The sequence below is a fragment of the Podarcis melisellensis genome, assembly GCF_964234715.1.
Source record: "Podarcis melisellensis genome assembly, chromosome: 2".
Classification (NCBI taxonomy): Eukaryota; Metazoa; Chordata; class Lepidosauria; order Squamata; family Lacertidae; genus Podarcis; species Podarcis melisellensis.
Window position 1 is genome coordinate 22432797 of NC_138529.1, and position 27750 is coordinate 22460546.

At 41.4% G+C, this 27750-nt stretch overlaps 1 protein-coding gene and 1 long non-coding RNA gene across 4 annotated transcripts in view; one reads left to right on the plus strand and one right to left on the minus strand.

Annotated features, from left to right (window-relative positions):
• The window catches only part of PRKCA (protein kinase C alpha), a 198038-nt gene that overhangs the window by 13818 nt on the left and 156470 nt on the right, over window positions 1-27750 (minus strand). For 2 of the 3 annotated variants that reach the window (XM_081899676.1, XM_081899678.1), the window contains exons 9-15: window positions 13103-13126; window positions 9230-9373; window positions 8058-8231; window positions 6092-6183; window positions 5178-5240; window positions 4440-4578; window positions 2054-2134 (exon numbers count right to left, since the gene is read on the minus strand). In XM_081899676.1, coding sequence (XP_081755802.1) covers window positions 2054-2134; window positions 4440-4578; window positions 5178-5240; window positions 6092-6183; window positions 8058-8231; window positions 9230-9373; window positions 13103-13126 — 717 coding nt within the window. The remainder of the gene's footprint in view (window positions 1-2053; window positions 2135-4439; window positions 4579-5177; window positions 5241-6091; window positions 6184-8057; window positions 8232-9229; window positions 9374-13102; window positions 13127-27750) is intronic. The other variant, XM_081899677.1, reaches the window with a different exon arrangement.
• On the plus strand, window positions 10987-27638 carry LOC309363601. The gene is made up of 3 exons (XR_014165460.1): window positions 10987-11367; window positions 11599-11715; window positions 26212-27638. It is a non-coding gene; the product is annotated as an uncharacterized lncRNA (long non-coding RNA).

The window sequence follows — 27750 nt, forward strand, 5'->3', positions numbered from 1 at the left end:
TTTTATGGAAAGGTGAGATACATTTAATAACAAAAACGTGGCCAAGGTCAACCCTGAAGTATGAGATAATGCGCTATTCTGTGCACACTGCTGTGTGACAGCTATACATTGCTAAGGCTTTGCTTCTACTCCACCAAATGAAGGAGCAGCCAGCGCTGTTATCCTAGAGAGGCAAACAGGGCAGCAGACCAGCCTCAGTGCCATAGTTCAGCACATATGCCTTCCGATTCCTCTCCCTGAGTGTCACAAAACCCTGCCATTTATGCTGCTCCTGGCATCCATTTCATAGCATTATATTTGCATACACTTTCCAATTTAAAGTGTCAGGGATGGAACAAGAGCATGTAAAAGCTTGAGTTTCTTCCCCACCCCCAGCAGTTTTTTGGAAGAGAGGCAGAAGCAGCAAGACTTGTTCTCATCCCCAAATCAGATTTAAAGACACCTAACTGCCTGTGCCTAATCTACCTGAATTTGGAAGGCTTTGTCCCCTCAGATGTCTCTGCTATGCCTACAAATGTAATCCAATTCTGACAAACAAAACGTTACAGTGGTTTGTTGATTTCCCCATTATAATTAATGGAGAGACATTATAATCAAGGGAGAGAAACAAAGTAACAGTGTTTACAGAGCAAAGGTGTTGTCTGAAGCACTCCAAGGTCCATAGGCTTTCTATATGAAGCACCCAATCAGGATCTGAAGATTTTTGTTTGTGTGCACACCTCAAGTTTAGATGTTCAAATCTTGGCTTAATAAATCAAGATAGGAGTGAGCTTACTGCACACACACTTATTTTGCTCCTTCCTCTGCACAAGCTGGGAAACAAATCAGGAGGACACAGTTAGATACAGCTTTCTTTTATATCCAGACTGAAAACCACAGTTAATGGCTTCCACACAAACCAGATTAGGAAGACAAGTTCCATGGGTTTATGTTGTGGATGGTATTAACCATAGTTTCCTGGTTTGGACATAACATGAAGGCATGGTTAGCCATAGCTTCCTGGCTTGTTTCCATGCTCACATGAAGGGAGGAGCAAAAGGACTCTGTCCAGGTACATAAAACTCATTCACACTTCAGCTTACTAAACCAAGATTTGATCATCCGAATGAGGCTTTAGTTTGTGCTGCATTACATAAGGGAAGGGACGCGGGTGGCGCTGTGGGTTAAACCACAGAGCCTAGGACTTGCCGATCAGAAGGTCGGAGGTTCGAATCCCCACAACGGGGTGAGCTCCCGTTGCTCAGTCCCTGCACCTGCCCACCCAGCAGTTCGAAAGCACGTCAAAGTGCAAGTAGATAAATAGGTACTGCTCCAGCGGGAAGGTAAATGGCGTTTCCGTGTGCTGCTCTGGTCATGCTGGCCACATGATCCGGAAGCTGTACGCCGGCTCCCTCGGCCAATAAAGCGAGATGAGCGCCGCAACCCCAGAGTCGGCCACAACTGGACCTAATGGTCATTGGTCCCTTTTACCTTTACCTTTACATAAGGGAAGGTGACAAACTATTTTCAATCTGAAAGTGGCCGATGATTCCCGAGAAATCCCTAAGTATTGGAGACAAAAGTAGCAGAACTATATAACTATAAACCGCACTTTATGTGCAGTTTTGCTCCTTCACTCCCAGCGATGGAAAACAGCACAGCTTTCAATGGGAAGGCTAGCTCTTAATGGCTTACTGGATCACCTCTTCCATGAGCCAGCAGAACAAAATTAAACCTAACTGATATGTTGCCTTCAACTGAACTCAGCCACTCTGTGTTTGCATTTCTCATTGCATACTTAAACGCTATCAGTTTGTGTGCACACAGGAACAGGTTGGTTATTAAGGCTGATGAGCTGTTAGCTATGCAGACAATGTGCATATTATAATCTCGTGACTTGATTTAACTTTCATAGAGCGTTGGGGGGGGGGGGAAATATGGATTGAACCAACTGAATCTTAACAACCCTGCTGTTAATTTCTCTACTAATAAGGCATCTTTCACATTTAATCATTCACCTGGCATCAATGCTCACTCATTGAAGTATTAAATGCAGAAGCACAAACATCCTTACCTGCCCAGCTAACATCTCGTATAACAGTACGCCATAGGCCCACCAGTCGACTGACCTTCCATATGGCTGATAGGCAATAATCTGTGAATTGTAATGAAGAAACCTATGTTTTAAGGTTGATTTTATTATTTTTTAATCAAACGTCTAACTGAAATATTCTGTAGAAATAATTTTATAAACAAAATCAAGATAATGGAAAAATACTGAAGTCATGCTATGGAGGGACACAGTTGGAACAATTGGTTGATTCAGCTTCATGTAATTAACATTTGTATCTCCATGCATTTCACAGGAACAGCTACAGGCAGGCCTATGCAGAACAGGGAGTAGCCACAGGCCTCAGAGGGCTGAGCCAGCGGGGTGGGGGGGGGGGTGGAGACCCGCCAGATTTATGTTGGCATGCCAATAGCAAGACCTCAGACAAGCTCTGCATGGGCCTGGCTACAGACATTGTAACTGTGGCAAACTGAAAAGGGCAAAAAATGGCCACAGTGTGCAATCAGGGGTTTACAACCATGGTTTGCATGAAGTTTTAAAGCTGCAACAAGCAAACCATGGTTAAGACAATATTCTCAACTCTCCAGTTTCTATGTTTGTTAAGGGGAGGAACTGATGTTGGCAGTATCTTCCTATGAATCAACTCCAGAGGGAAGGCAAGGTAAAACATTCTGATTTTAGCAGGGGCTAAAGAAACAAATCATAGTGAATGCTAACCAGAATTAAGGGTATGTTTGCACTTAATGCTAAACCATGGTTTAGCAGCACATGGATGATTCTCAGTAAGCCAACTTCGAATCAGGAATTATGAAGCTAGGTTGTTTAGCCATTGCCTGTTTCAAACCAAGATTACATTTTTGTACACAAGCTAAGCAGAAGTCAGTATTCTGGCCACAGGGGAGAAAGAGGGAGTGTGCAAGTCTGACACTTGTACACATAACACCTGTTTAAGCATTATGTGTAAACCTACCCTAAGTGCTGTATCTGCACAAGGACTACTGAACATCAGTTATTTGTTTGGTGAAGTAGTTGAGTATGTTAAACAAGGTGTTTCAGTGGAAATTCACATTGCAGACCAGATCTATTACATGCTACTTCAAAAATAAATGTTAGTAAACACTGGTTTTAATGGAAGAGACCGAGATCCTTTTGCTCTGCTGTAGTAACAGAACTTCATAGGAAGTCAACACTAACATTGAACCAATTATTGCTTTATTCTGGGGCTTTAAAGGCATTTTTTTAAATCTGCAAACCCTGGTTAAAGACATACTAGTTGAATCATCAATTGAATTCTATTCCATTTCAATTTCTGCAGTATAAATAAAATGCAGGAAGGCAGCCTTACTGTGCTAATGCACGCCACATAAAATGAGAGTGGAAACTGCGTTCACACTTAACAAACAGGTGCTGTCTGAGGCACTAATTGGGAGAATGTGTACTTCAAAGACATAAGTAATTGGGAAGCTGAATTATTCCCTTTCATGATATAAAAGGAAAGTGAGCAGAAAGGTGAGAGCCAAATAAAAAAAAAACCATTCGGCTCACTTGCTTCACTGACAGAGATGATGTCTAGATACACAAAATATGAATATATATTAATTCAAGTAAGGATTTATTTGCCTGTAAATAACAAGCCAGTCCTAACTGACACTAATTCAAGATATAACTGTGTGGTAAATTCAGACTTTACTCTTATGGCTGTATAACCTATAAAACTCAAAGAAACTGGCGGTGTCAATGATTTCCTTTTGGATAAACGCAGTTGGGTAGCACTGGGCCTAAGAGACAAATTACCATATTTTTCGCCCTATAGGGTGCACCGGCCCATAGGGCGCACCTAGGTTTTTTTCGGGGGGGGGAGGAATAAAGGGGGGAAATTATTTCCCTCCCAGGCACGGGGCTGGGGCGGGGGAAACCCGAGCTTCCCCCGACCCCAGCCCCCAGAACAGGCTGCTATCCGCAAGCCTTGGGAGCCCGGCGGGAACTCCTGCGGGCTCCCAAGGCTTGTGGATAGCTTCCTGAAGCCTGGAGACCCTCTCCAGGCTTCAGCGAAAGCCTGCACACGCCCCATAGGACACACACACATTTCCCCTTCATTTTTGGAGGGGGAAAAGTGCATCCTATAGGGCGAAAAATATGGTAACTGCTTGGCAAAGTTTTCCTTCACTGTACTTAATTTGTAACTGCCCATCCAAATTGGGCTTGCAGTGCTTCAGGAAGGCCCAGGAGGAGGGTGTGGTTTTCCCCAGTTTGTCACTATGCACCATTTTTATCATCATGTGATTATCAGTGAAAGGAATCTGGTACTGGACTGGATGCTTAAACATGCATTTCACAGTAGCCTTGGGGAAATGGTTGTATGATGTTTCACGTCTCAGATAGTAAGTACCTCAGGTGCAATGTAATCAGGAGTCCCACAGAAGGTCCTCGTTGACACTCCATCAGCCATATTCTCCTTGCACATCCCAAAATCTGCAATCTTAATGTGCCCTTCATGATCCAACATTACGTTATCTAATTTCAGATCCCTATGAGAAATCACACAGAAATTAAAAGTCTGAATCCAAACAAGAGGCGACAATGCTCCTCTCCATGGGCTCCAGTGGAGATTTCAATTCCAGTGACACAGGTTCATAGTCTGGGAGTGCTCATGGGTTAGGTGTGAGAATCTCAGGTGGTCAGATACTGTGAAACTCCAAGAACTAACTACTGTAACATGTATTGTACTCTGCCTAAAGTATTCTGCCCTCAAAGGGAGTTCAGAAGTTTCCACTTATGCAGTATGTATACTCTCATTTTGGAAATTGGAATACATTTGTTTCTTTAGTCTGAATTGTGGCAACTGCTGTGGTTATTGTTCAGTTTCCAGATACTCAGTTTTATGCTCTAAGGTGGCCGGAATAGACCACATAATCAAGCAATTCAGGGTTCAAATTCCCACTTAGCCATGAAACTCACTAGTTGGGCCTTGGGCCAGTTACCATTTATCAGCCTAACCTATTCCTTCCTGAGAATGCATGCAGCCAACTTCTTCCTGCCCTCATAACTATTTTTCCGCCGGTGGTGACAAACTTTGTTTTTCTGCAGAGCAAACAAAAGTGTTTCTGGGTGTGACTTGAATACTCACCGATAAATGATTCCTTTTTTATGCAGGAAGAACAGCCCCACTGAGATCTCTGAAGCATAGAACCTGCAAGAAAAGGACACCACATTAGATACAGGAATATGTTTTGGAGCTTCCATTGTGGCACTTGCCAAGGAACCGCTGCCTCTCCCTATTTTAAAAATTGTTCTGGCTTTTTTGGGTTTTTTTGGCTGTTTGTGTGCATGTATGGGAGGCTGCTTGTTTTTGTTGCTGTTGTTGTTGGGCTTTATTACAACCAGCAAAATAACTCAAGGAATGTGTCAAGAAAGGAATGTGGCCTGGAGAGTGTTCTATGGGCCAGATAGAGAGGTCTGCATTTGGGCCTGAGCTTAAGGTTCCAGACCTCTGTTTTATGTCCTTCCTTGCTCTTTTCGATCCCTCAGGCCTCTCTGGCTGGTTACCAGGGGCCTCAACCTGGAGGGGCCTATGTCCCTTTCTCTCCTGAAGGAGAGTTATCGGTATCAGCCCAGAATGTTACACAAAGCTTAAAAGAAATATAATAAAACCTGACAAAAGCTGTGTGAACAGGAGATAGCATATGTCCTATTAGACGATATCTAATTTTTGTGACTGCCACTGTGGCTTAGCTTGTTTAAGAGTCGCACAGGATACAGAGATCCAAGAAAAACATTTCCTTGCCAAATGCTCAGTGACTTAATTACATGAAGATAACGGAAATGACTGGCGCCTAGAATGTAATTGTTCTGAGCAGTTCACAAATCTGAGTAATACTGACGAGCTTTTGGAAGCCAGAGTTACTGCGTAGGGTTGCCAACGACACACCCTAGTAAAGGGGGCAGGGTGGGGATGGGAAGGAGAGAGGACAAATATAGCCCTAGAACAAAATATTAAATGACAACTCTGATTTGAAAATGAACAGAGAAAGAGACACTCACACGGCTTGAGGCTCCTTGAATTTTCCTACTTGCTGGATATGATACATGAGGTCACCGCCATTCACGTACTCCATGACAAAATATAGGCGATCCTAGCATACAACGTGAAAGCAAAAATATATATCAGGCAGCAGAGACCTGTCACTATGAAATTTTTAAGAGAAATCTTAAGCAGATCTACACTGAACACAAATCTGTATTATTATAACACAGCCATGTAACAATAATGTATAGCTATAATAACGTCTTCTGTTTGGTAGACAAACTCATATTGGCTTTTCATAATGATATTTGATTATTGAGCCTGTCACTGAGGGGGTGGGGTGGGAGCCTTCCCCTCCCAATCATTATTTCTGAGACAAAATAAGGAACAAATAAATTGATATTGCAGTGTTGACTTTAATTTCCTTAAATTTCTGTTTTTTACAGAAAAATAAATGGAACCAGTGCCAGATATAGGGCAGGGAGAGCGGTTCACCCACACAAGGTGCCCAGCTGGGGGAGGGAGAGAGATCCAATTTAGTGCCACATAGAAATGGTTAAATTTACTTCCCAATTACAGAGCTACCCTTATGACTTCTTTTCCTTATGTCTATTAATTGCTTCATCAACAGTCAAACAGTTTGAAGTATATTTAGAACACACTGTACCAGAAACTCATTAATTTAGCATTCCTATTGTAGGATTTATACATTCATTTTTATTCCTTTGCCACAGCATCATTAATTTACTGTCCAGTAGCTTATTATTTTTCTTTTTTCTTTTTTTAGAAAAAGAAATTTCTTTTCATTGGTTTGAAGTGGATGCCCCCAGCAAATTTCATTATTTTAATTAATGTGGGCAAATCACAGCTTTCAAGATTTATTTTGGGGTTGTGTGATAGAGATATATCTCTTACAAAACTCGCTATTAAATTAAAATTTTAAATAAGCATTACACTGCTTTACTGCATATGCTTACTCAATGACACGTTCAAATCTTTTGTGCAGAAATAGGGTTCCCCTCCCATTCTTAATTCTATAATGCTTATTTCCTTTATTACAGATCCAATTCCATCCAGGAGAATATGGAATGAAATACAGAATGAAACCGTAATTCATTCAAGGTTGTAGCTCAGAACGGCATCTGAGAAATTGCTCAGAGAATAAAGTGACAGAGTTCACTGAAGTCTGGTGCATGGTCACTTGTAAGCTCAGCCTGTGAACTGTCTTCACTGAAAAGCATTATAAAAACTCTGCCTGTGCTATTAGTTCTGGAACAGCCATTTCACACATGCTGATCACCCATTGACACCCATCATGTAATGAGTGTGTGCATGGATGAACTGACTAGTTTTCTTGCGCATCATCAGTTCAAGTTAAACTGAACATGCATGAGAAAGCCAATGATGAGTTTTTTAAGTTTGAAATATCTACTGCAAAGGTTCTAGAGGCAGTCATTTCTAAGCAAAGTTGCTAGTTGTTGCTTAAGGCTGATGTCAGGAAAACACTTGACATATGGCAAGCCTAGTTCAATGACAAAATGAAGAGGATGGGATTCAACCAAATTGTTCCATGCATGGACCAGAGTCTTCTCACACAATGAGGCTTCCGCCTCTCTAATCCCCTGGGCACCCCACACCCCTAATCTGCTCTGGCTGGTTGGGGAACCCCAGAACAGGTCTAGGGTGTGTGCAGGGGGGTGGAGGGGGGCAGGAAAGTCTTGTTGTGTGAGTAGCCCCTGTTTCAAGCATGCATACAGCACCATGTGGTACGCAGAATTCCACCTAGAGCCTGTATATTCAAAACTCTGTCCTTATTTTAACAATTTGTTAACTAAATTATCATTACCATCTAAATCTCAAAGAGCTCAGAAGTTTGTTGTGAATGTTACTGAAAGACAGTGCCAAGAGTGGTGACCTTGGCAGACAACTCAATAGCCGCAGGAGTCAGAAGAAATCAGGGTCACCCGTGAACATGTGACGTACCACAGTCTGGAAGCAAGAATGAAGCTGGGTTAGGAAGGGAGGCTTGTCCTGCAAGGCTAGAACTCTCTTTTCAACCATGGTACACTCTACATCATCATCCTGAATCACCACATCTTTTTTCAATATTTTGACTGCATACAGTTCTTCTGTCCCTTTTCGTTCTGCCAGCATCACCTGCACAAAGGAGAGGGTGAAAAATTTGATGGCCACAAGAGACAGGTTATTTCTTATAAAAATCTATAGACAAGCAGCCCTGGTGATTTGTCTCCTGCTCTAAGGAAGTGCAGTCAAATTCTTATTAAAATCTTACTGTTCTACAATGAAGCTATGCTACACAATCAGTTTTGTAAAAATATAAATATAAGGAACTGCATCAGATCTCAATAGCCAATTACACCTCCCAGGAATATGTACATATTTTTTGATGTAGAGATTACATCTTCTTTTATTAAACACCATTAAAGTAACAGAACAATAGCAGGTTGCTTAGTGGCTAATAGCTGAACTAGAAGACAGTCCTACTCTTGTAAATTCAAATTTTAATCATAAAGTCGCATGGCCATCTCTTAGAATGCCTCTTATGACTTAAGGAATGGTCTGCAGCATTGTCAGCCATTAAGCAATTAAAGATGCATCTCATTCAGAAATGAAAAAAAAGGGGGTTGAGCTATTATCCTCCTTTCTCAAATGTTAGCAGTGTGGACTCCCATATGCATGATGTTGAGCTGTTCACTAATGTTACTTTTCTTAGGTGAGGTCTTGAATACAGATGTTATTTGGAATCAGGCACCAGGCAAGGAATTATGACATGTGAGGGCACTCGGTGCAGTTAAGAGCAGTTATTGAATTCTTCACCATCCAATACAATAATGGATTGAGAACTTGCATTCCCTATTTTATACTCACTCTGAGCACAACAGCACACCTACGAGGATATTAAGTCTGCTTTTCTGGAGACACATGCCCAGTAGTTACTAATTCTGTTTAGCACAGTTCTTCCCTTTATCAAGGATTGGGAACACTGACTCTCTTCCTTCATACATTCAGTATTCCTCCTTTTCCTTTAATAGTTGTTGCTCCCCACCCCCCGCCCCTGTGTATTATTCATTTGAGTAAAACACAAAACCCCATTAAAATAAGGCACATGAGAAGAAATCATCAAGGCTTCCTACCTTCCCAAAACTCCCCTTTCCAAGCACCATGAGAAAGTTGAAATCTGTCAGCTTAACCTGATCAAGGTTATTGGATGGTAAACTACAGCTCCGGTCTTCAATTGGAGATATGACTTTGTTAGCTGAAGGTCCAAGTCTGGCTTTCTAAATAAATAAAGAATATAGCTGTAAGGTTTGCACTTTGCTTTCAAAGCTATGATTCTGACCCTTGTGCAATGAGAGAGGGAGTAGAAATGAGAGTACTAGCTGCATCCTCATCACACTCCATGAGTTGGAGGGCTAACTTCTGAAGTGGGAGCCTTTTCTACTCATAGGTAAAGGACCCCTGGATGGTTAAGTCCAGTCAAAGGTGACTATGGGGTTGCAGCACTCATCTCGCTTTCGGGTTGAGGGAGTTGAGGTTTGTTCACAGATAGCTTTCCAGGTCATGTGTCCAGCATGACTAAACTGCTTCTGGCACAATGGAACACTGTGATGGAAACCAGAGTGCACAGAAATGTTGTTTACCTTTCCGCTGCAATGGTACCTATTTATCTACTTGCACTGGCGTGCTTTTGAACTGCTAGGTTGGCAGGAGCTGGAACAGAGCAACTGGGACAGAGCCTGAACCAGGCAAATGCCTGCATGGGATTAATCTGAAGGTTTGTTCTCAGAGAAGGAACTGCGCAAAATATTGCATAAGCACAAATTCAAAAGACCCATTCCAACAATATTGTGGGTATTGTTATAGGTGGCAATAATCTGTGCGACTAGATAGAAGCAACTTCTCTCACCTGGTTAAGAACACCCAAGAGAACATCAAAATAAATTATTACCTTCATGCCAAAATCCCTCAAATCAATTGATTTGAGAGCTTCCCTTTCAAAACATGAAGAGTGTCCTTAATAAAATTCAGGCATTTAATATGTTGCAGGGTATACAAAACATTTTGAAATGTTTCAGTTGAAATATGCTCTTCATAGTGATGTTTTTCACAACATGTGACATGCTTTTTTGGAAAGAAAGTCTTTACTCTCAATGGACAGCATATTATAGCAACCCACATTACGAGACTTACTTTCTGACCAATTACCACCAACAAACTTGATTTTCAATCAAAACATTGTTCTCAGTGGGAAAAATATTGTTGCACTCAAAGCATTTGTCATGAGATGTTTATGATTTGCAAATGCATCCTTTAGGGTAAATAAAATTTAAAAGCAGCAATGAACAGTTCTTTGTATAAGCTGCTTTCCAAACCACAGAATGTTAAGACAAGGAGAATTCAAAGACTTATCTCTTAAGGAAAATCTCTCCCTAAAATATAACTAGCTTGGGCTACAGCCAATGAATTCATTTTGTTAGCACCAAAATTTGCACCTGCACAATGGAACAGGCTCTTCTCTCAGTCGGTGCCCCCTGTACCCCACAAACCTGCTCCAAAGGGTTAGAGAAACCTCTACAAAACCCCTAGGAAATTTCCCCAGATCTTCCTTGTCATTTTTGTGCCTAAAATTAACATCCAATCATTTTAATAAAGAAGCATGAATACTGGGGTTTTCTAGCTACTTCAAAAAGTCCCGCCCCGCCCCACTCTCCGCAAAAAAAATTACAGCCAAAGGTGATGTGTAGAGTCAGAAATGCTTCAACAAATTTTCACTGTATCATTTCAGTAATAACTTCACTGGCAACATCAATTGGTTAAATGTAGTATACTCCTCATAAGTGGCATACAGAAAATCAACTGAGACAAGACTTTTACCAGAACAGAAAATTCTTAGAACTGTAAACTCAGATTTGAGTGTTTTATGCCCAAGTCAAATTAAGATGATAGATAGATTTATACAGGGGCTTAAAATAATAATAAAAACAACAACAACAGTAAGTAAAGAGTAGCCCCTATTACTTGAATAAAAGGTTGTGTTTAAAGCCACAACCACTACACTAAAAGTCAGTGAATCCTCACACCATGTCATAATGGCAATTATGGTGTTATCCATATACCATCATCCAAATCTCTGGATGACCTCTTACAGAGGCTTTGTACAGATGTTAAAAGGCATAAGGGACAATACTGAACCCTGCAAACCCCCACAGCATAATCATCACAAGGTTGAGCAGCTGTGTCCCAGTGCTATGCTCTGGCAATGATCCTGCAGGTAGGAGTGTAACAGAGCCGTTCCAGGAGAATATCATAGTATCAAAAGCCATTCAGAGGTCAAGACGAATAAACAGTTATCATTCCCCTGATATAAGGAATCAACCAGGGTGATCAAGTCTGTTTCAGCGCTAAACCCTGGCCTGAAACCAGATCAAAATGGGTCCAAGATATCGGTAAGAACACAACGATAATAAAAAGTGTAATCCTGTCCCACTTATTTTTGCTACAGAGTTCAGTGGAACCAGGACTGGATACAAAATCTGGGGGAATTTGTAAAGGTAACTGACAAGACAACAGGTAATACTGGGGGACATGTCTTACATTACTAGAAGATCTACAAAAGTAGGTAGGAAGCTTTAATTTCCATCTAGACAACCCCACTCCCAATTATTGGGGATGACCAATCATCATTCTCCAAACACTAGGTTCTTGCCTGAAGCAAGTGATAGCAATTTTTTTTACACATTGGAGCCAAATTGCAGAATATGAAATATCACAATACCTAAAATTAATTACATGCCTCCATTTTTAGGACACACGAGTATGATAATTACTGCATTATAGCATATGCCTCATATTACTCCAGGCAGAAAATATTATTTATAGTGTGTATCCAAAGGCTGGCTCCTGAGCTTTGAACTGAGGTTGAAAGGAAGCAAGCATCCTATCAGTCTATCAAACCTGACACAGTACATGCATCAGATGGGGAATAATCCCAAGGGGTTTTAATTGAGTTCAACATAATTTATTAGGATAAGAGCCTTCACTTGAATATTTTTCATAGCCGTCCTCCTTTTTTAATAAGAAATCAATATATGAAACAGATTTTTAGCCCAGCACAAAAATCTATAAAGGTCAAAATATTTTAATGTATATCTTAATGATAAAATGAAGGGCCTTTTTCAGATTTATTTTATATATAACACAAACTTTTTGTGGTATTGGTTGTGAAGAACTCAGAGAGCTTTTAAGCCTCTGAATCACATTATTCTGTCACGCTGTATCACAAGCCAAATCTCACCATGCAATATGCAATGCATGCTGAATAGACTTCAGGCAGAATACCATGCAATGGACTTACTCTGCCCTAGCCAGAGAAGGTGCTATAGGTAGACATTTAAACAAGGAGAAAAAAGTTGTGTTCAGTATAAAACTCAGAACACTGCTTTTGCCCTTTGGATTTTCATGTTAATGTTTCAGAAACCAGTGCTTTCTGAAGAAGCAAAATACCACTGGAAAATATACACTTTACAGTCTGATACCATTTCTGCTAATGGTGGGGTACATTCATAGTCCTCCCCTGGTTCAGCAGCACTTATTAGGATCGCTGATTTCCTCATTCCTCTGCATAACACAACCGGGCTTTCAAATTTTAAGCCAAGAGCACAGAAGGAGCAAAGACCGTTCTGGTCTCCTTTCAGGCATGCAAGACCTGTGCAAATTGGCTGGGGAGCTTTTCATTGCACATAGGATCCTACTTTAAGTGCAAGCCAAAGCAGGTTAAAGCTGCCCAGGAGATAACTATCGGAATCTCTTTTTTGATGATTTGTCATTATTAGAAACTCATCTTGCATATTGACACTACACATGTTAATATCTCTTAGTAAAACTAAACGAAAAACCCACAGACAAACTTCAAATGCAGATTTCAAATGGAAATTAGTTGCACCACAAAGCGGGTAGAAAAATCCCAAGACATGCACGTAGTCTTACTTTCTTTGGTTTGGACGCACCTTATCTTGGACCTTTCTTTTACCCTGTAACCACAGGCAAGTTATTACTTTTGGGCATTGAACGAAACCACTATAATTCTATAAGCAAAAAACAAACAAACCCCAGTCCCACCTGGTACAATTATAGGGGGTTCCATTCACTATCTACTCCACAACTCTCTTTGGGTTTTACCTGCAAGTACTTTATGGAGAGCATTCCTTCACAGAGAACTAGCAAGAACATACCCTCCCAACTCAACAGGAGGAGAAAAGTGATCATAGCCCAGTCCTGATGCTTTCTCTGCCAGCAATTTAATCCTTAAAAGGGCATGTACCAATAGCACTGCCACAAAACATGTTAGCTTGCCTTCATGAAAAAAAACAGGAATGGGTATCTTCAGAAGTATATCTTCAGAAACTGATTTATTTTCCCCTAATTTGTGGATTTCACAATTTCAAGAATTGTGTCTGCAGATTCACTACAGACTAGAGGGAGGCTGAGCAGGGTGCTTTTCTGAATTCAAAAGCCAATCTGTTATACACAAGCAGAGAAGTAACCATGGTTGCATCCATACCATACATTTAAAGCACTCTTTAATGTTATGGCTTCACCCAAAGAATTCTGGGAACTGTAGTTTGTTAAAGGGGTTGGGAATAATAGTTTGGAGATACACTGCAGAACCCAGGATTTTTGGGGGTGGGGAGAGCCATGACTGTTAACAGTTGCAAATAGTTCAAAATTGAACTATTAACTTCAGTGGCAATCACCACGTTATCCATTGTTCCAAAACATCTCACACACACCCCCTCGTTTATTTCTATACAAAATCTTCTGGGTTCAGTTTAAAGTAACTATAGTCTGGTATTGCGTCTTGTCTCCAAACCATGATTTGAACCTGAAGTTTGATGTGGGTTTGCAAACCATGGTTTAGAGGTTGGCTCGAACCACAAATTTGCCTCAGCAAATTTTACCTCAGCAAACAATGCTTAGCAAAAAGCAAAAAACAAACAAATAATAATAATAAACCCAGGAAGTGGAAGAAGCAACCCATGGACAAGAATGGGAAAGCACTTTGCTTTTGTGCTACGTTTTAATTAAACCTATGAGTCACACTACAACTAACTGCAAATAGTAGCAGGACTACTATCTGGTCCATTTGAGAAGGCACAGTATGCCTGTTGTCATAGCAACACGTTTAAGACAATCTCGAAGGAGCTCTCTTGCCTGCCTTCTCTTCAGTACACATGAAAAATGGTTTATGTGTGTGTTTTCATCTAATACACTGGAATATGAACCTATGTTTTCTGTAGTTTCTTTTTGGCGAACAATCACTTCAACGTCATCCTGCAGTTGATCCCTGCATTGCAGGGGGTTGGACTAGATGAACCTCGGGGTCCCTTCCAACTCTACAGTACAATGATTCTAGACTTATGTGACATACATCTCTGCGGCTCACTACAAATTACTACTCTGAGCTCAGGAAGGCTTAGGAGATATGAACAGTATGTGACCAATGCAGCAGAGCCCATGCAGATTCCCCAAAATGTTATTGAGCTTTGAGGAAGAGAAATCAGAGTTTGTTTATGTCCCTGCTGTTGATTTAAAAACAGAGCGAGGGATGATAATAATAATAATAATAATAATAATAATAATAATAATAATAATAATAATAATATATTTCTACCCCGCCCATCTGGCTGAGTTTCCCCAGCCACTCTGGGCGGCTTCCAATCAAATGTTAAAAAAAATACAGCATTAAATATTAAAAACTTCCTTAAACAGGGCTGCCTTCAGATGTCTTTTAAAGATAAGATAGCTACTTATTTCCTTCACATCTGAAGGGAGGGCATTCCACAGGGTGGGCGCCACTACCGAGAAGGCCCTCTGTCTGGTTCCCTGTAACCTCACTTCTCGTAGCGAGGGAACCGCCAGAAGGCCCTTGGCGCCGGACCTCAGTGTCCGGGCTGGACGATGGGGGTGGAGACGCTCCTTCAGGTATACAGGACCGAGGCCGTTTATGGCTTTAAAGGTCAACACCAACACTTTGAATAGTGCTCGGAAACGTACTGGGAGCCAATGCAGATCTCTCAGAACCGGTGTTATGCGGTCCCGGCGGCCACTCCCAGTCACCAGTCTAGCTGCCGCATTCTGGATTAATTGTAGTTTCCGGGTCACCTTCAAAGGTAGCCCCGGGATGGGTGCCTTAGCTATTCTCTTACTAATTAGAGGGGAGGTAACCAGCCTCTCTCTCTCTCTCTCTCTCTCTCTCTCTCTCTCTCTCTCTCTCTCTCTGTGTGTGTGTGTGTGTGCGCACATGTGTTCAGCCTAGGAGCCAAGACAACAAAAAGAAGGCAATGGCTGCTACTTGGTAAAGATGAGCTGAAGGGAGAAAGACTGGGCTAGATGGAGTAACAGGAGGAATGCCATAGGAAATGAGTAAAATAACAAGTTTCTGGTTGAAACCACCAAGTGAGGAAGGAGATCATGAGGTGTAGCACTCCCAGAATTCCACCTGTTCCCCACAGCAGTCTAGGAATACAACTGAGCTCTATCTTCGGCACCGGGAGGGGATAAAAGGATGAAAAACAGGGGTGGCCAACATGGTGCCCTCCAGATGTTGCTGGACTACAACTCCCATGACCTCTGACCACCGAGCTGTGCTGGCTGGGGCTGAGGAGAGTTGGGAATTTCAATGCCCGCGATCCACGTTTGCTATCCCTGGTCTAGGATGATGAATGGCAGGGATAGGCATTATCATGTTGAGGACTTCAGTCCCTGTTGAAAGTCATTGGTTCAGGGGCTGCTCACCAGTAGGGAGCAGAGCAGGGCTGGAACCACAGGTGTGTCCCTGTCTTTCTTTTTGCCACCCCTTTTTTCCTCTTCCTGCTGTCCTTTTTTGCCACTCCCATAAAATTAGGCCAAATATACTGAGGGAGTGAGCAGGTTGCCCAACCCTGCTCTACTGGGAGAGAGTGGAGTTGTTCACATGACAAGGAGGAGTCCATAGGGATTGAGCACTGCAACTAGGAACTGCCATCCTAGGTAATCATTGGAAATTAGGCAAGGTTTTTTTTTTGTTTTTTTTTGTTTTAAGTTCACAGATCTTTCCTACCCAGAAGCCTCTTTTCAAGCCCGTGTATCTCCCTGGACACCCAGGATAATACCAGTTTAAGTATTAAAGCAGCAGTCTGTTATTTTCCTACTATGCTTTAATGTATATGGAGGGAGAGATAGAATGTGTGTTAAACATTTCCCCATTGACATTAAAAGTGGAACTTTAAAAAAAAATCAATTCCTTTTGCCTGGATTGCATACTGTGCCTTTAAGCATTAGGAAGAGGAACGTTCCTGAATCAGATTAATGAGTCTCTCGGAATGCTTCACTCACTGTATTGCTGCTTCTACCACAGAGTAAGAAGACAAATTATAGCTTAAAGCAGAACAGAGACTACCTGCAGCATTATATGCTACATATAAAAATAATGGCATGAAATCACAATTATGTGGTCTGCAGTAATAAACAAACAAACACATAAATAAATGTATGCAGTTCTAATTTCTTACATTAGGATCCCAACAACCTGATTTAATTCTTAAGAGATGTTTAAAGGGACTTGCTGCGTATTTGCTTTATTATAGTAATGCACTACTGCCCTCCTGTGGCTTGCAAATTTAAAGGAAATTTACCAGTATTATACTCGGTTTAAAATTACAGACATGTGCACACACACAAACAAACACACTTTTGTGTATTGTATATCTGAAGTATCGTAGCGGTAGAATTCATCATGCCAAGGAAACCTGTAGACAAAGTTGTTTCATATTACTTCCTGCAACAGTATTTGCAAAAGTCAGTTTTCAGAAGCAATTCACTGACTACTTAGGTAAAAAAAGATAAAGGTAAAGGACCCCTGGACGGTTAGGTCCAGTCAAAGGCAACTATGAGGTGCGGCACTCATCTCACTTTTCAGGCCAAGGGAGCTTTCCGGGTCATGTGGACAGCATGACTAAACTGCTACTGGCGCAACGGGACACTGTGATGAGTGCCAGAGTGCATGGAAATGTCGTTTACCTTCCTGCCACAGCGGTACCTATTTATCTACTTGCACTGGTGCGCTTTTGAACTGCTAGGTTGGCAGAAGCTGGGACAGAGCAACAGGCGCTCACCCTATCGCATGGATTCGAACCTCCAACCTTCCGGTCGGCAAGCTCAAGAGGCTCAGTGTTTTAGACCACAGCGCCACCTGCGTCTACTTACCTGACTACTTACAATATAATGGGTCACCCACATTCATGGATGATTGAAGGTTGATTGGAGGTGGAGGAGAACAAATAAAGAAGCAGCAATCTGTGAAAGGCATTTAAACAGACCACAACCTCTTCTGAAAGGAGCATGTCCTACCATGTATCTCATAAAACTAGCATGGATAGGATAGTTCAAACGTCTTTTGACCCCTTATTCAGGGAGATTGCCATGGAAAAGTCATCTACTGATTGCCCAGCAATTGTATAAGGTAATTGGTCTCCCTTGTGGGCAAAGGTGCCAACTCTTGGGGCCCTGGTCCCTTTGGCCCTCCCTCAATAAAATATGTAGGGATGTTGCCCCCCCCCAATATTTTCTGCAAGTTGACACCCCCTCCCCTCCTGCCTCCTGCCCTCCCTTGGGCAGCCACCTCACCGCTAACTGGGCACCGCCCTCTTTTCCCAAGCCCATGATTTAGCTTAACATGTGGACGCGGGTGGCGCTGTGGGTTAAACCACAGAGCCTAGGACTTGCTGATCAGAAGGTCAGCAGTTCAAATCCCCACAACGGGGTGAGCTCCCGTTGCTCGGTCCCTGCTCCTGCCAACCTAGCAGTTCAAAAGCACATCAAAGTGCAAGTGGATAAATAGGTACCGCTCGGGTGGGAAGGTAAACGGCATTTTCATGCCCTGCTCTGGTTCGCCAGAAGCAGCTTAGTCATGCTGGCCACATGACCCGGAAGCTGTATGCCGGCTCCCTTGGCCAATAAAGTGAGATGAGCGCCACAACCCCAGAGTCAGCCATAACTGGACCTAATGGTCAGGGGTTCCTTTACCTTCACCATGTGGACTAGGTCTATGTTTTTACCAAACTAAAAGATTTAGTGCCACCTGCAAACCTGGCCACCTCACTGTTCAAAACCCTAACTCCAAATCATTTATGAACTAGTTAAAAAGCATTGATCTCAATACAGTTCTTTGTGGGACCCCACTGTTTACACCTCACTTTTGCAAGGAATGTATAACATTCCCATTCTCCCCCTAACGCTTAGATTTACCAGATCTTCATTGGTCCTTCTGCCTAACTTTCAGCAAGAGAGAAAAATTCAGCCAATGTACATTCTCCATGAAAACACAACCTATGAAAAATAAAACCTCAAGGGAGATTAAACATGAAAAGGCAGAACAAAAGTCTTATCAAAACAATTGTGAACTATTTCTTTCTAACTCCCATAAGGAGCATCTCCACCCCCATCATTCACAGCCCAGACACTGAGGTCCAGCTCTGAGGGCTTTCTGGCGGTTCCCTCACTGTGACAAGTGAGGTTACAGGGAACCAGGCAGAGGGTCTTCTCGGTAGTGGTGCCCACCCTGTGGAACGCCCTCCCATAAAACGTCAAACAGATAAACAATTATATGACTTTTAGAAGACATCTGAAGGCAGCCCTGTACAGGGAAGTTTTTAATGTTTGAAGTTTTATTGTGTTTTAATATTTTGCTGGAAGCTGCCCATAGTACCTGGGGCAACTCAGCCAGATGGAGCGGCATATAAAGAATAAAATTATCATCATCATCATCCACCCCCAAAAAGTAGGGTGTCTAGTCTACCTTCCTTGACTAACAGGGCTTTTGATAAGTTCTATTTCCATCTCTTGCCTGAACTATTTCAAGACTCAGGGCCAAAGCCTGAGTCCCACAAGTGATATAGATTCAAAGCTGCACTGTTTTTCTGTATTTATTTTTTACTCAGATCTGCATTATTTTGGGATTGATCTAAGCAAGATTCATATATATAATCTTTGTGTTTCATCAATTTATTCTGATAAGCAGGAATGTTGGTCAGCAGGATTGCATCAAAAGACCTTAGGATTTTTAATTAAACTGTGAAGGCAGAAGCCTTGAATGCAGAGTAAAGGGTTTTAATTTCCTCAAGTTAATTATCAGAAATCCCTCTGATGTATTTCAACCTTTTTCATAAACTTGTAACCAATTGAAGCTTCTTGTATTTAGTCTTTATTTGCTCTTGTAAAAGTGGAGGTTACTGAAAGCAAAAATGTAACGGAAGAAAATGTCATGGGAAGACGAATGCCAGGGACTTTTTTGTGTTTTTTAAAAGCTTTTTACCACAGCTATCAGTTTTAAAAGCAACACAAAATCCTTCCGATTAAGAATACTGTTAATTTGAACAATACAGAATGTTTGGCATGGTTTAGACACAGAAATTCTTTGTTATATTATGCAAAGAACAAAACGAGTATGAAATTACAAGCTAATATTCAGGATCTAAGGAAAGCAGCTAACATATTTTAAATTTAGCTGCCTGTTTGTAGGACTACAGTTTTAAAGCACAGGCAAACCTTCTTTCAGAAATGCAGTTCTGCAGGGAACAGATTTTTCCAGTATATTTTAAAGCATGCACACAGACAGAAGTACTCACAATAGCTGTAATCTCACTGGAAATGACTTCCTATCTTCCAGCACCAGATTAAGCCCCTTTTATTTCCCCTGTTCTTTTAGTGTTTATATTTAGACTTATTTTAGCCTGGATATTCATTTTATTCTGAGGCTAAGTTGCTTCAGGTTGTGCCCATTGATTTCCCTCCGCTGACATCAGCGTAAAGTGAAGGAAGGTGAATTTTGCAAACTTCTTCTCGCTGTGACCCTCAGCACCGTTTTAAGTAAAATGAATAAATTATATTCCACATCAAGTACAACATAGGCAAGAAATATCTATAAATGCAAGGGGAAAATAAATAAATATGTTGTAACAGTCAGCTTGTTAGCGATTTCAAGTCACTTATGTTTGATGCTTCATCATATATTTATAGATAGGCTTTGGGGTTTTAACATTGTAACGGGGGTGGTGGAGGAAATGATCCTATTATATATATAAAAAATGAAGTCCTCTTCTGAAGATACTTTTCTATAGCAAAGACCTGCTTTTTAATACACAAACACACAGGGCCGGATTTAGTTTTGATGAGGCCCTAAGCTACTGAAGGTAATGGGGCCCTTTATATGTCCAGCTGTCCTTTGTCGCTGTTTTTTGTGTTGAATATATGCTATATGGTAATTTATGGACCTAATAGGTATCTAAAGCCATTTGTTTTGTTTTTTTATCTTATATTTTGGAAATGTACATTCAGGGGTTTTTTCCTTTAAATTTTTTTGGGGGCCCCCAAGAGAGTGGGGCCCTAAACTATAGCTTGTTTAGCTTATAGCTTGTTTAGCTTACACGTAAATCCAGCACTGCACACACAGACTCCTTAAAAAGAAAAATTGATTCCAATGTTGTGTGAGTGAAGTTCTACTCAGACAAAAACCTGCAACATGATCTCAGGGACCACTGTGCAAAATTTGGTTATGATATCTTAAGAGGTGTTGAAATGCATAGTGAACAAGCAACTTTCTAAAGCTTTTAAGTCAGGTACATGAAAACTCTGGTCCTCCAGATGTTTGGGACTACGATTCCCATCATCCCTAGCTAACAAGACCAGTGGTCAGGGATGGTGGGAATTGTAGTCCCAAACACCTGGAGGGCTGGAGTTTGCCTATGCCTGATTTAAGTGGATGAGCAGCGATAACTAATATTAGAAGATTCAATGCATCCTAAAGAGGTGACACATATGAACTGGGATCTGAATTTTGGGAAGCAAAAAATAACCCTGGAAAGAAATGTTGTGGATGCAAATGAAACCATTCAAAAGGAGAAAACCACCTTGAAGAAGGCAATATGTACTTGGAGTACTGAAAACGACAGAAAAGGATGGAGGGAGCCTGCCTTGTTAAAAATGGGAGAGTGAACCAAAACAATAATAATGAGTTGCAACAGATTTATGGCAGCAGCAATGTAGGAAACACCACTTATTTTTGAAGGGATAGCTGAGAGGCCAGTAAAAATCAGTAACTTCACCTCCAATAGCAGACACAATGCACGGCATTGCCCTTAAGCAAAAAGGGGAAAAGTACATCATTAATGAAGGAAGCAAAACATACCCCTATCTGCATAAATTGTCATTTACCTCAATACACAGCACCATTTGACAGATGGAATCATTGACCAAGACAGCGTTCCCAGCCTACCATTTGCCTGTTAAAGGTATCCATTTGAGAACAGCAATAAGTTTAATGAGGCTTGCATGCAAGGATAACTTGCTGATCTCTGGGGGAGGGAGAAAATATGAATAAAATAATGATATAGTGCAATTCTATATACTGTAATTTTATGGAGGTGTGGCAATGAGAGAAACCTTAAGAGGGAGCACCATGTTTCTCATGCAGTGAGGTAGAATTGTGTAAATCTCCACCTGCAAACATATATATTCATCCCTATTAACGTAGGGTGCTTCCAGTTTGAATCGTGATGGGTTCTCCCCTCAAAAAGTATCTCCCACTCATTCATGCCCTCTGGCACTTTTGCCTGAATGCCCTTCTCACACTGCCATGCAGCATTACATTTTTTTGAAATCTGTAAATTTTTTTTTACCTAATTTAGAAACAGCAGTTGTTTGTGAATGACAAAGCACAGCAGGGCAAAGAGTAGATGGGCAAGGTCCCTTCTGAAACTTGAACTTTGTAAGTTTTGAGCAGGACAATGCCAGAACTGACTCAGCAACAGCCATGCCAATTTCATAAAAGGCCATGTTATACATTGACTTTTTGTGCCTTTTTAAATATTTGTGCTTCTTGTTCACGGACTCATTCCTGCTAGTTAGCACACACTATGTGATCCATCATCTTATATGTGGCACAGCCGTGTACTACACTGCTTGCTTGCTAAAGGGCGAGGGAATCATCATAAAGAGTTATTTATGGCAGCTCTGAGTCACCTACCTCTTGCGAGGTGAAAACTGAGGAGTCTTACTTATTTATAGCCAAGACTTGTACTGATACATTCTGCTGGCCTTTAACATGAAACTGTGGTAAAGATAGTTTAAAAATAGACAACACAGAAGCACATCACCCGTGATGAACAAGACCGTAACGGTTAACCCTTCCCCCACAAACCACCACCTTTTCCGGTGCTTCGGCCTGAAGCCAATCTTGTTCTGTTCCAAGGTTCCTGAATAACCCCAGGGAAGCATTGGCAAGGGCAAGAGCAGCACCAGATTCTGAAAGAACTTCAGTGCAGAACCTCGGCGACAGGGAGAGAGTGATGTATGCAAATGCTCCTCCACGGTCTTTGCTTTCCTTGCGGGCTGCAGTAAAATTACTTATATATCACTACTACCAATTGTATGAACATATCACCATAGTTCTTTATTTAGAGGTTTTAATGCATTGCTTCAGTGCAACAAATGCAAACCGTTTTTTATTTTGCCCACTATGAGCTGCTCCATCCATTTCATGATTCAGGAGGGCCATAATAATGTATGCAGCTAGATTCACATTACTGTGTGTACACTCACGCCCCGGTTTTTCCACATTCATGATTGTGTATCTGTCTCATTATGATGTTCATCACATCATGATGAGATGTGAGAACACTGTACTAAGCACTGGCTATTCACTAAATGGGCAAGATCCAATGTTGCGCCAGTAGACACGATGGGACTCCCATCTTTCCTCTCCTAGGCCTGCTCTTGAGGGTCCCCCAACCTTCTCAAATTATTTTTGAGGGTATGCTGGGGTCTCTGGGGGAGAGGACAAGGAGTCTCATTTGCACAAGTGGCAGGTTATTGTGCAAGCAAAATGACACAATTGTGTATTATGCAATAAAAGCCAATTGTTTCTGAAGAGATGCACCACTGGAAGAGGTAAACCACCTGCATCTCAAGGAGATCATCATGTCATGACGAATGAAACATCCTCTTTGTAGCCCATGAGCTAAGAGACCATCATTGTTGAGATATTTGACTTCTTGTATTTTCAGTTTAGTCCATTAGCACACAGATTTTTCTAAAGAAGCACAAAGTAAGAATAAATGGACAGTTCTTCTTCTTCTTACCATTTATTAAATTTGTATATTGTCCTTCATCTGAAGATCACAGGGTGGTTTACAACATAAAAATTCAAAATGAGAACACAAAATACAAACAAACACAAACAAATAGCCCCCCTCCCCCCAAAAAAACATTTAAAAGGCCATAGAATGTTTAATCAGCTGAAAGCATGGTTATAAACAAACATTTTTGTCTGATGGAGGGAGGTAAAAAAATGGACTCCCCAAGGATTGGTCTTGGGACCTGTGCTTTTTAACTTGTTCATAAATGACTTAAAGAGTTGGGAATCTATGGTGCAACGAGACTCAGAATACGGTGTACAGTTCTGGTTGCCTTGGTTCAAAAAAGATATTGTAGAGTTGGAAAGGTCTATCCAATTGGATGCTTGCTATACGAACACAAACAATGGATTAATTGTTTCCTAGAAGTAATCAGGACCATCCCTCAAGTAGGATTTGAAGTAAAATATTTTCTAATGGAGCATTTAAGAAGCATCTTCTGCATTCTTTGCTTGGTATGTTTAAGGTAAGCAGAAAACAAGTAATCAAGGTGAAGGCACTTGAAAAAACAATTCTTTACTTGCACTTACTGCCTAGGACAGATCATTACTATCATAAGAGAAAGAAATTCCCTGGATGCAATTTTGCCTCCTCCTGTCTAGCCATCTGAGCACCCCTAAGACAACAGCTTGAAGCCTGGAAAAGACTTTTCTATCAGTTCTGCTTAAGATTTGAGCAGTGATTTGGGTTCGTTATTCTTTTCACTGCACAAGCCAGTTGGCATCTTCTGTGGTGGTTAGGCATTCTAGTGTGACTGTGTTCAGATACATGATTTGAACGATAAATTGAGAAGGCATTTAATCAGGGCTGTGCGTATGCTGTGATTGCACCAGGCAGGTTCTGAAATTAATGTCATTTTCTGGAGAACTCCAGTTTTCATTAGGGGGGAAAGCCAGCCTCCAGCTCTTAAATCTGGAGGGGAATATAGGCTTGGCATTGTAATTACAAGCTCACAGAACCCACAAGAAAAGGATGAATGGTATCTGCAGCACTCAGAGTTGGTGGCACAGTTCCCCATGTTCTAGATAGCTCTTTGCCTCTTCTTATGACTATATTTGGATATATACAAATTTACGCAGACCCTATAATTTTTACAGGTCAGAGAGATCGGGGGGAGGGGTGTTTTGTGGCAAACTGTAGGTTTGCAATAAAGTCAGAGAAACAAAGTCGTTCAGAATTGTCACGGCTAAAAATTGACCGCTGTTTCTTTAATGCTAAAAGAACTAAATCAGCATGAGTCAGCGGCCTACAATGACTCCTGCAACCTTTCACCAAATGGTACTTGCATATATAGTGTGGTCAATGTTAGTGTTGGGTGCGGGTTGGATGGTAGAAAGCTGGTTGCATTTGGTGTGTGTAAAAGCTGTCAGTCGTGGTTGGAGAAGAAGACTTTTTAAGACTAAAAGCAGCAATACTCTGCAAGAATACTCTTTCTCAAAGACTCTTTTGTGCCAACTAAGGACTAGGCAAAGGAGTAAAATGGAGGTCAGAACCTTTTCTTTTTCAAACACTGAATTTCACAGACACTACGAAAAATGCTTAATTCTCAGCAATGGCGTAGCGTGGAGGTGCAGGGGGGGCCGGGCGCACCGGGCACAACATCTGGGGGTTAGGGTTAGGGGGTGCAAATCCACGGGTTAGGGGGCGCAAATTACTTGCCTTGCCCCGGGTGCTGACAATCCATGCTACGCCACTGATTCTCAGAAGCAGCCTGGATAGCTCAGGCAGCTAGAGCATGGTGCTAAGAATGCAAAGGCTGCAGGTATGAGACAGCTGAATATTCCTGCATTGCAGGGGGTTGGACTAGATGGTCCTCAGGGTCCCTTCCAACTCTACAATTCTATGATGCTATGAAATTCACTCTTTGCAGCAACATAGTTTCTGTGAAAGCTCTTAAGCTGCAAAACACCATACGAAGTGGGTGGGTTTATTTGCTTGTGTTTATCCGTCAAGAAATTACATAAAAGAAAAATAAGAGGATAATATTGTCAAGAACTGACTATTATTAAGTCACAGCTTTATTGGATTATCTGAAAATAGGTAAGGATAAACTCAGTTAATGCAAATGTGTGATTATTATTTTTTGCTGTGCAAGGTGCTAATCTTCTATTAATTTGTGTACATTAAAAAACGTGTGACAGGCTGCAGAGCTCAGTTAGCATCTGTAGCAGGGTGGGGGAGAGAGTCTGCATGAATGCATGTGTGTATTATACATACTTAGATTCTCACACACACTCCTAAAAGCTAAATTCAAAAAAGATGCAGTGGAAGGGACTTAACACAAGACGAGCCCTGCTCGATGTGACCAAAGGTCCAATTTAATCCAGCGTTCCGATTCCTACAGGGACATCAGATATTCAAGGGTACTTTGCTTCTGAACATGGCACATTCAACTTATCTATCCTCTACAAACTTGTCTAATCCCTGTTAAAAGCTATCTAAGCCAATGGTCCTTGACACCAGACCATCAGCGACTTAGAATCTTCTGATAGCAGTTCAATGCCTGAGTCAGAATTCCAGCATCTCTCTTCAGCTCCCTGCCATCCCCCTCCAATCTGCTCCAGAAGGTTGAGACATGGGGTGGTATTCAAAGAGGTTTTACTCCCAAGTAGAATTACTGGAGGTTTTACTCCCAAGTAGAATGACTGGAATTAAAAAACATGACCAAGGGCGTATCTACATTCATGGTTTTTAATCTTAAGGAAGGGTTAAGGAATGGTTTGATAATGTGGATGGACAAGAGGACGTCCTACTTTTTACGCTCATAATGAGTTATTATCTTGTCCCTTTTATCGCTTAATTTTAAAAATTATTTTATGCTGCTATATTGGTAGAACACTGCTCATATGTCCCTAATGCAGTGTTTTATCTTTTTGACTCCCCTCCAGTGGTATTCGAGTGGCAGATAACAAAGGACACAGAAGATGGGAGGAAGAATTAAAATGTGACACCACAGAGACAGAGCAGAGCAACCAGCGACCAGCAGCAGGAGGAAAAAACAGTGTTTTGGAAAATGGTGTGGCTGGATATTACTTACATTTGTCGAAGAGAAAGGTAAAAAAAAAGTTTAAATTAACAAGCATGCCCTGTGACATTTTAGAATGACGTATCTAATATCGTTCTAATGAGGGAAATAATGTTAAACAGGTCAGTGTAGATCTAGTCTAAGTTAGTTAAATTCATTTGGTCTACTCTGAGTAAAACCTGCTTGAATACCACTCATCATGGAAGATTGCAGGATAAAGAGGGTTGTTTGCTAAGATCACCCTTCCTACTTTTCTTTCACCAAAGCCTTGGCTGGTGTAAAGAGCCTTCAATAAGTGGAGCAAGACAGTTACATACTGCCCAGAACATGCTTGCAATCCTGCAAATAAAATTTGATTTAAAAAAACAACAACAACTAAGTGTGGAATCAGGGAGCTAGGTAGTCATTCCATATTTTTTTTTACCTGCCCAGGTTTCCCTGCCCCAGTACCAACAAACACTGAACAATCAATGCTATGGGAAAAGTAAATAATAATAAAAAAGTTATCCTCCACACTACTGAAGTTCCCTTTCATGATGTCAGTTTCTTGGGAAATGGAAGCATCAATGCAAAAAAGTTGACGAATTGTATCCCATTCAGTGTATTGGAATCACTGAGCTGAGGCCACTTCCATCCACGCTGCCTGACCATTACTATTATTATAATTCATCCATTCATTAAATTTGTATACTGCCTGTTATGTACTGAAGTTCTCACCCTGGGCCAGCAGGGGGATACTGTAGACAGTTTTCACTCAGGTCCACATATGCAAATAAGGGATTGAAAGTGATGTTCAGTGATTGGATAGTTACAGAAAATGGTTACTGTTGCATTCTAGTGGAGCTCTATATAAGCAAGCTGGCTGAACCCTTCAGTTCAGTTCTCTTCTGGCCTGTGAGTAAACAAGAGCTGTTTGAAGAATTGCTGTGTCGTCTGATATGTTCACCCACAACGTAACACTGCCCTTCATCCATAGAACTCTGGGCAGTTCACAACACAAAATTACAATATAAAAGCCACAAGATACATTGTAAAAATAAGAAGATTAGCGAGTCAATAAGCCCACCCTCACAACATAATTAAAAGGGTATCAGATGTCATCAGCCAAAGGCCTGGTTTGAGAGGAACGTTTCTGCCTGGCGCCTAATGGTATATAATGAAGGCGCCAGGCAAATCACCCTGGGGAGAGCATTCCACAAACAGGGAGCCACTGCAGAAAAGGCCTGTTCTCGTGTTGCCACCCTCCGGACCTCTCGTGGGGGAGGCACACGAAGAAGGGCCTCAGAGGATGGTCTCAGGGTCCAGGTAACCTGCTCTTCTGAGCTGTTTCTTGGTCCTGCAGGAGAGCAACGAAGCTTTCAGACTTATTTTTAAATCTCTCATGGATCCTAAATTACTAATA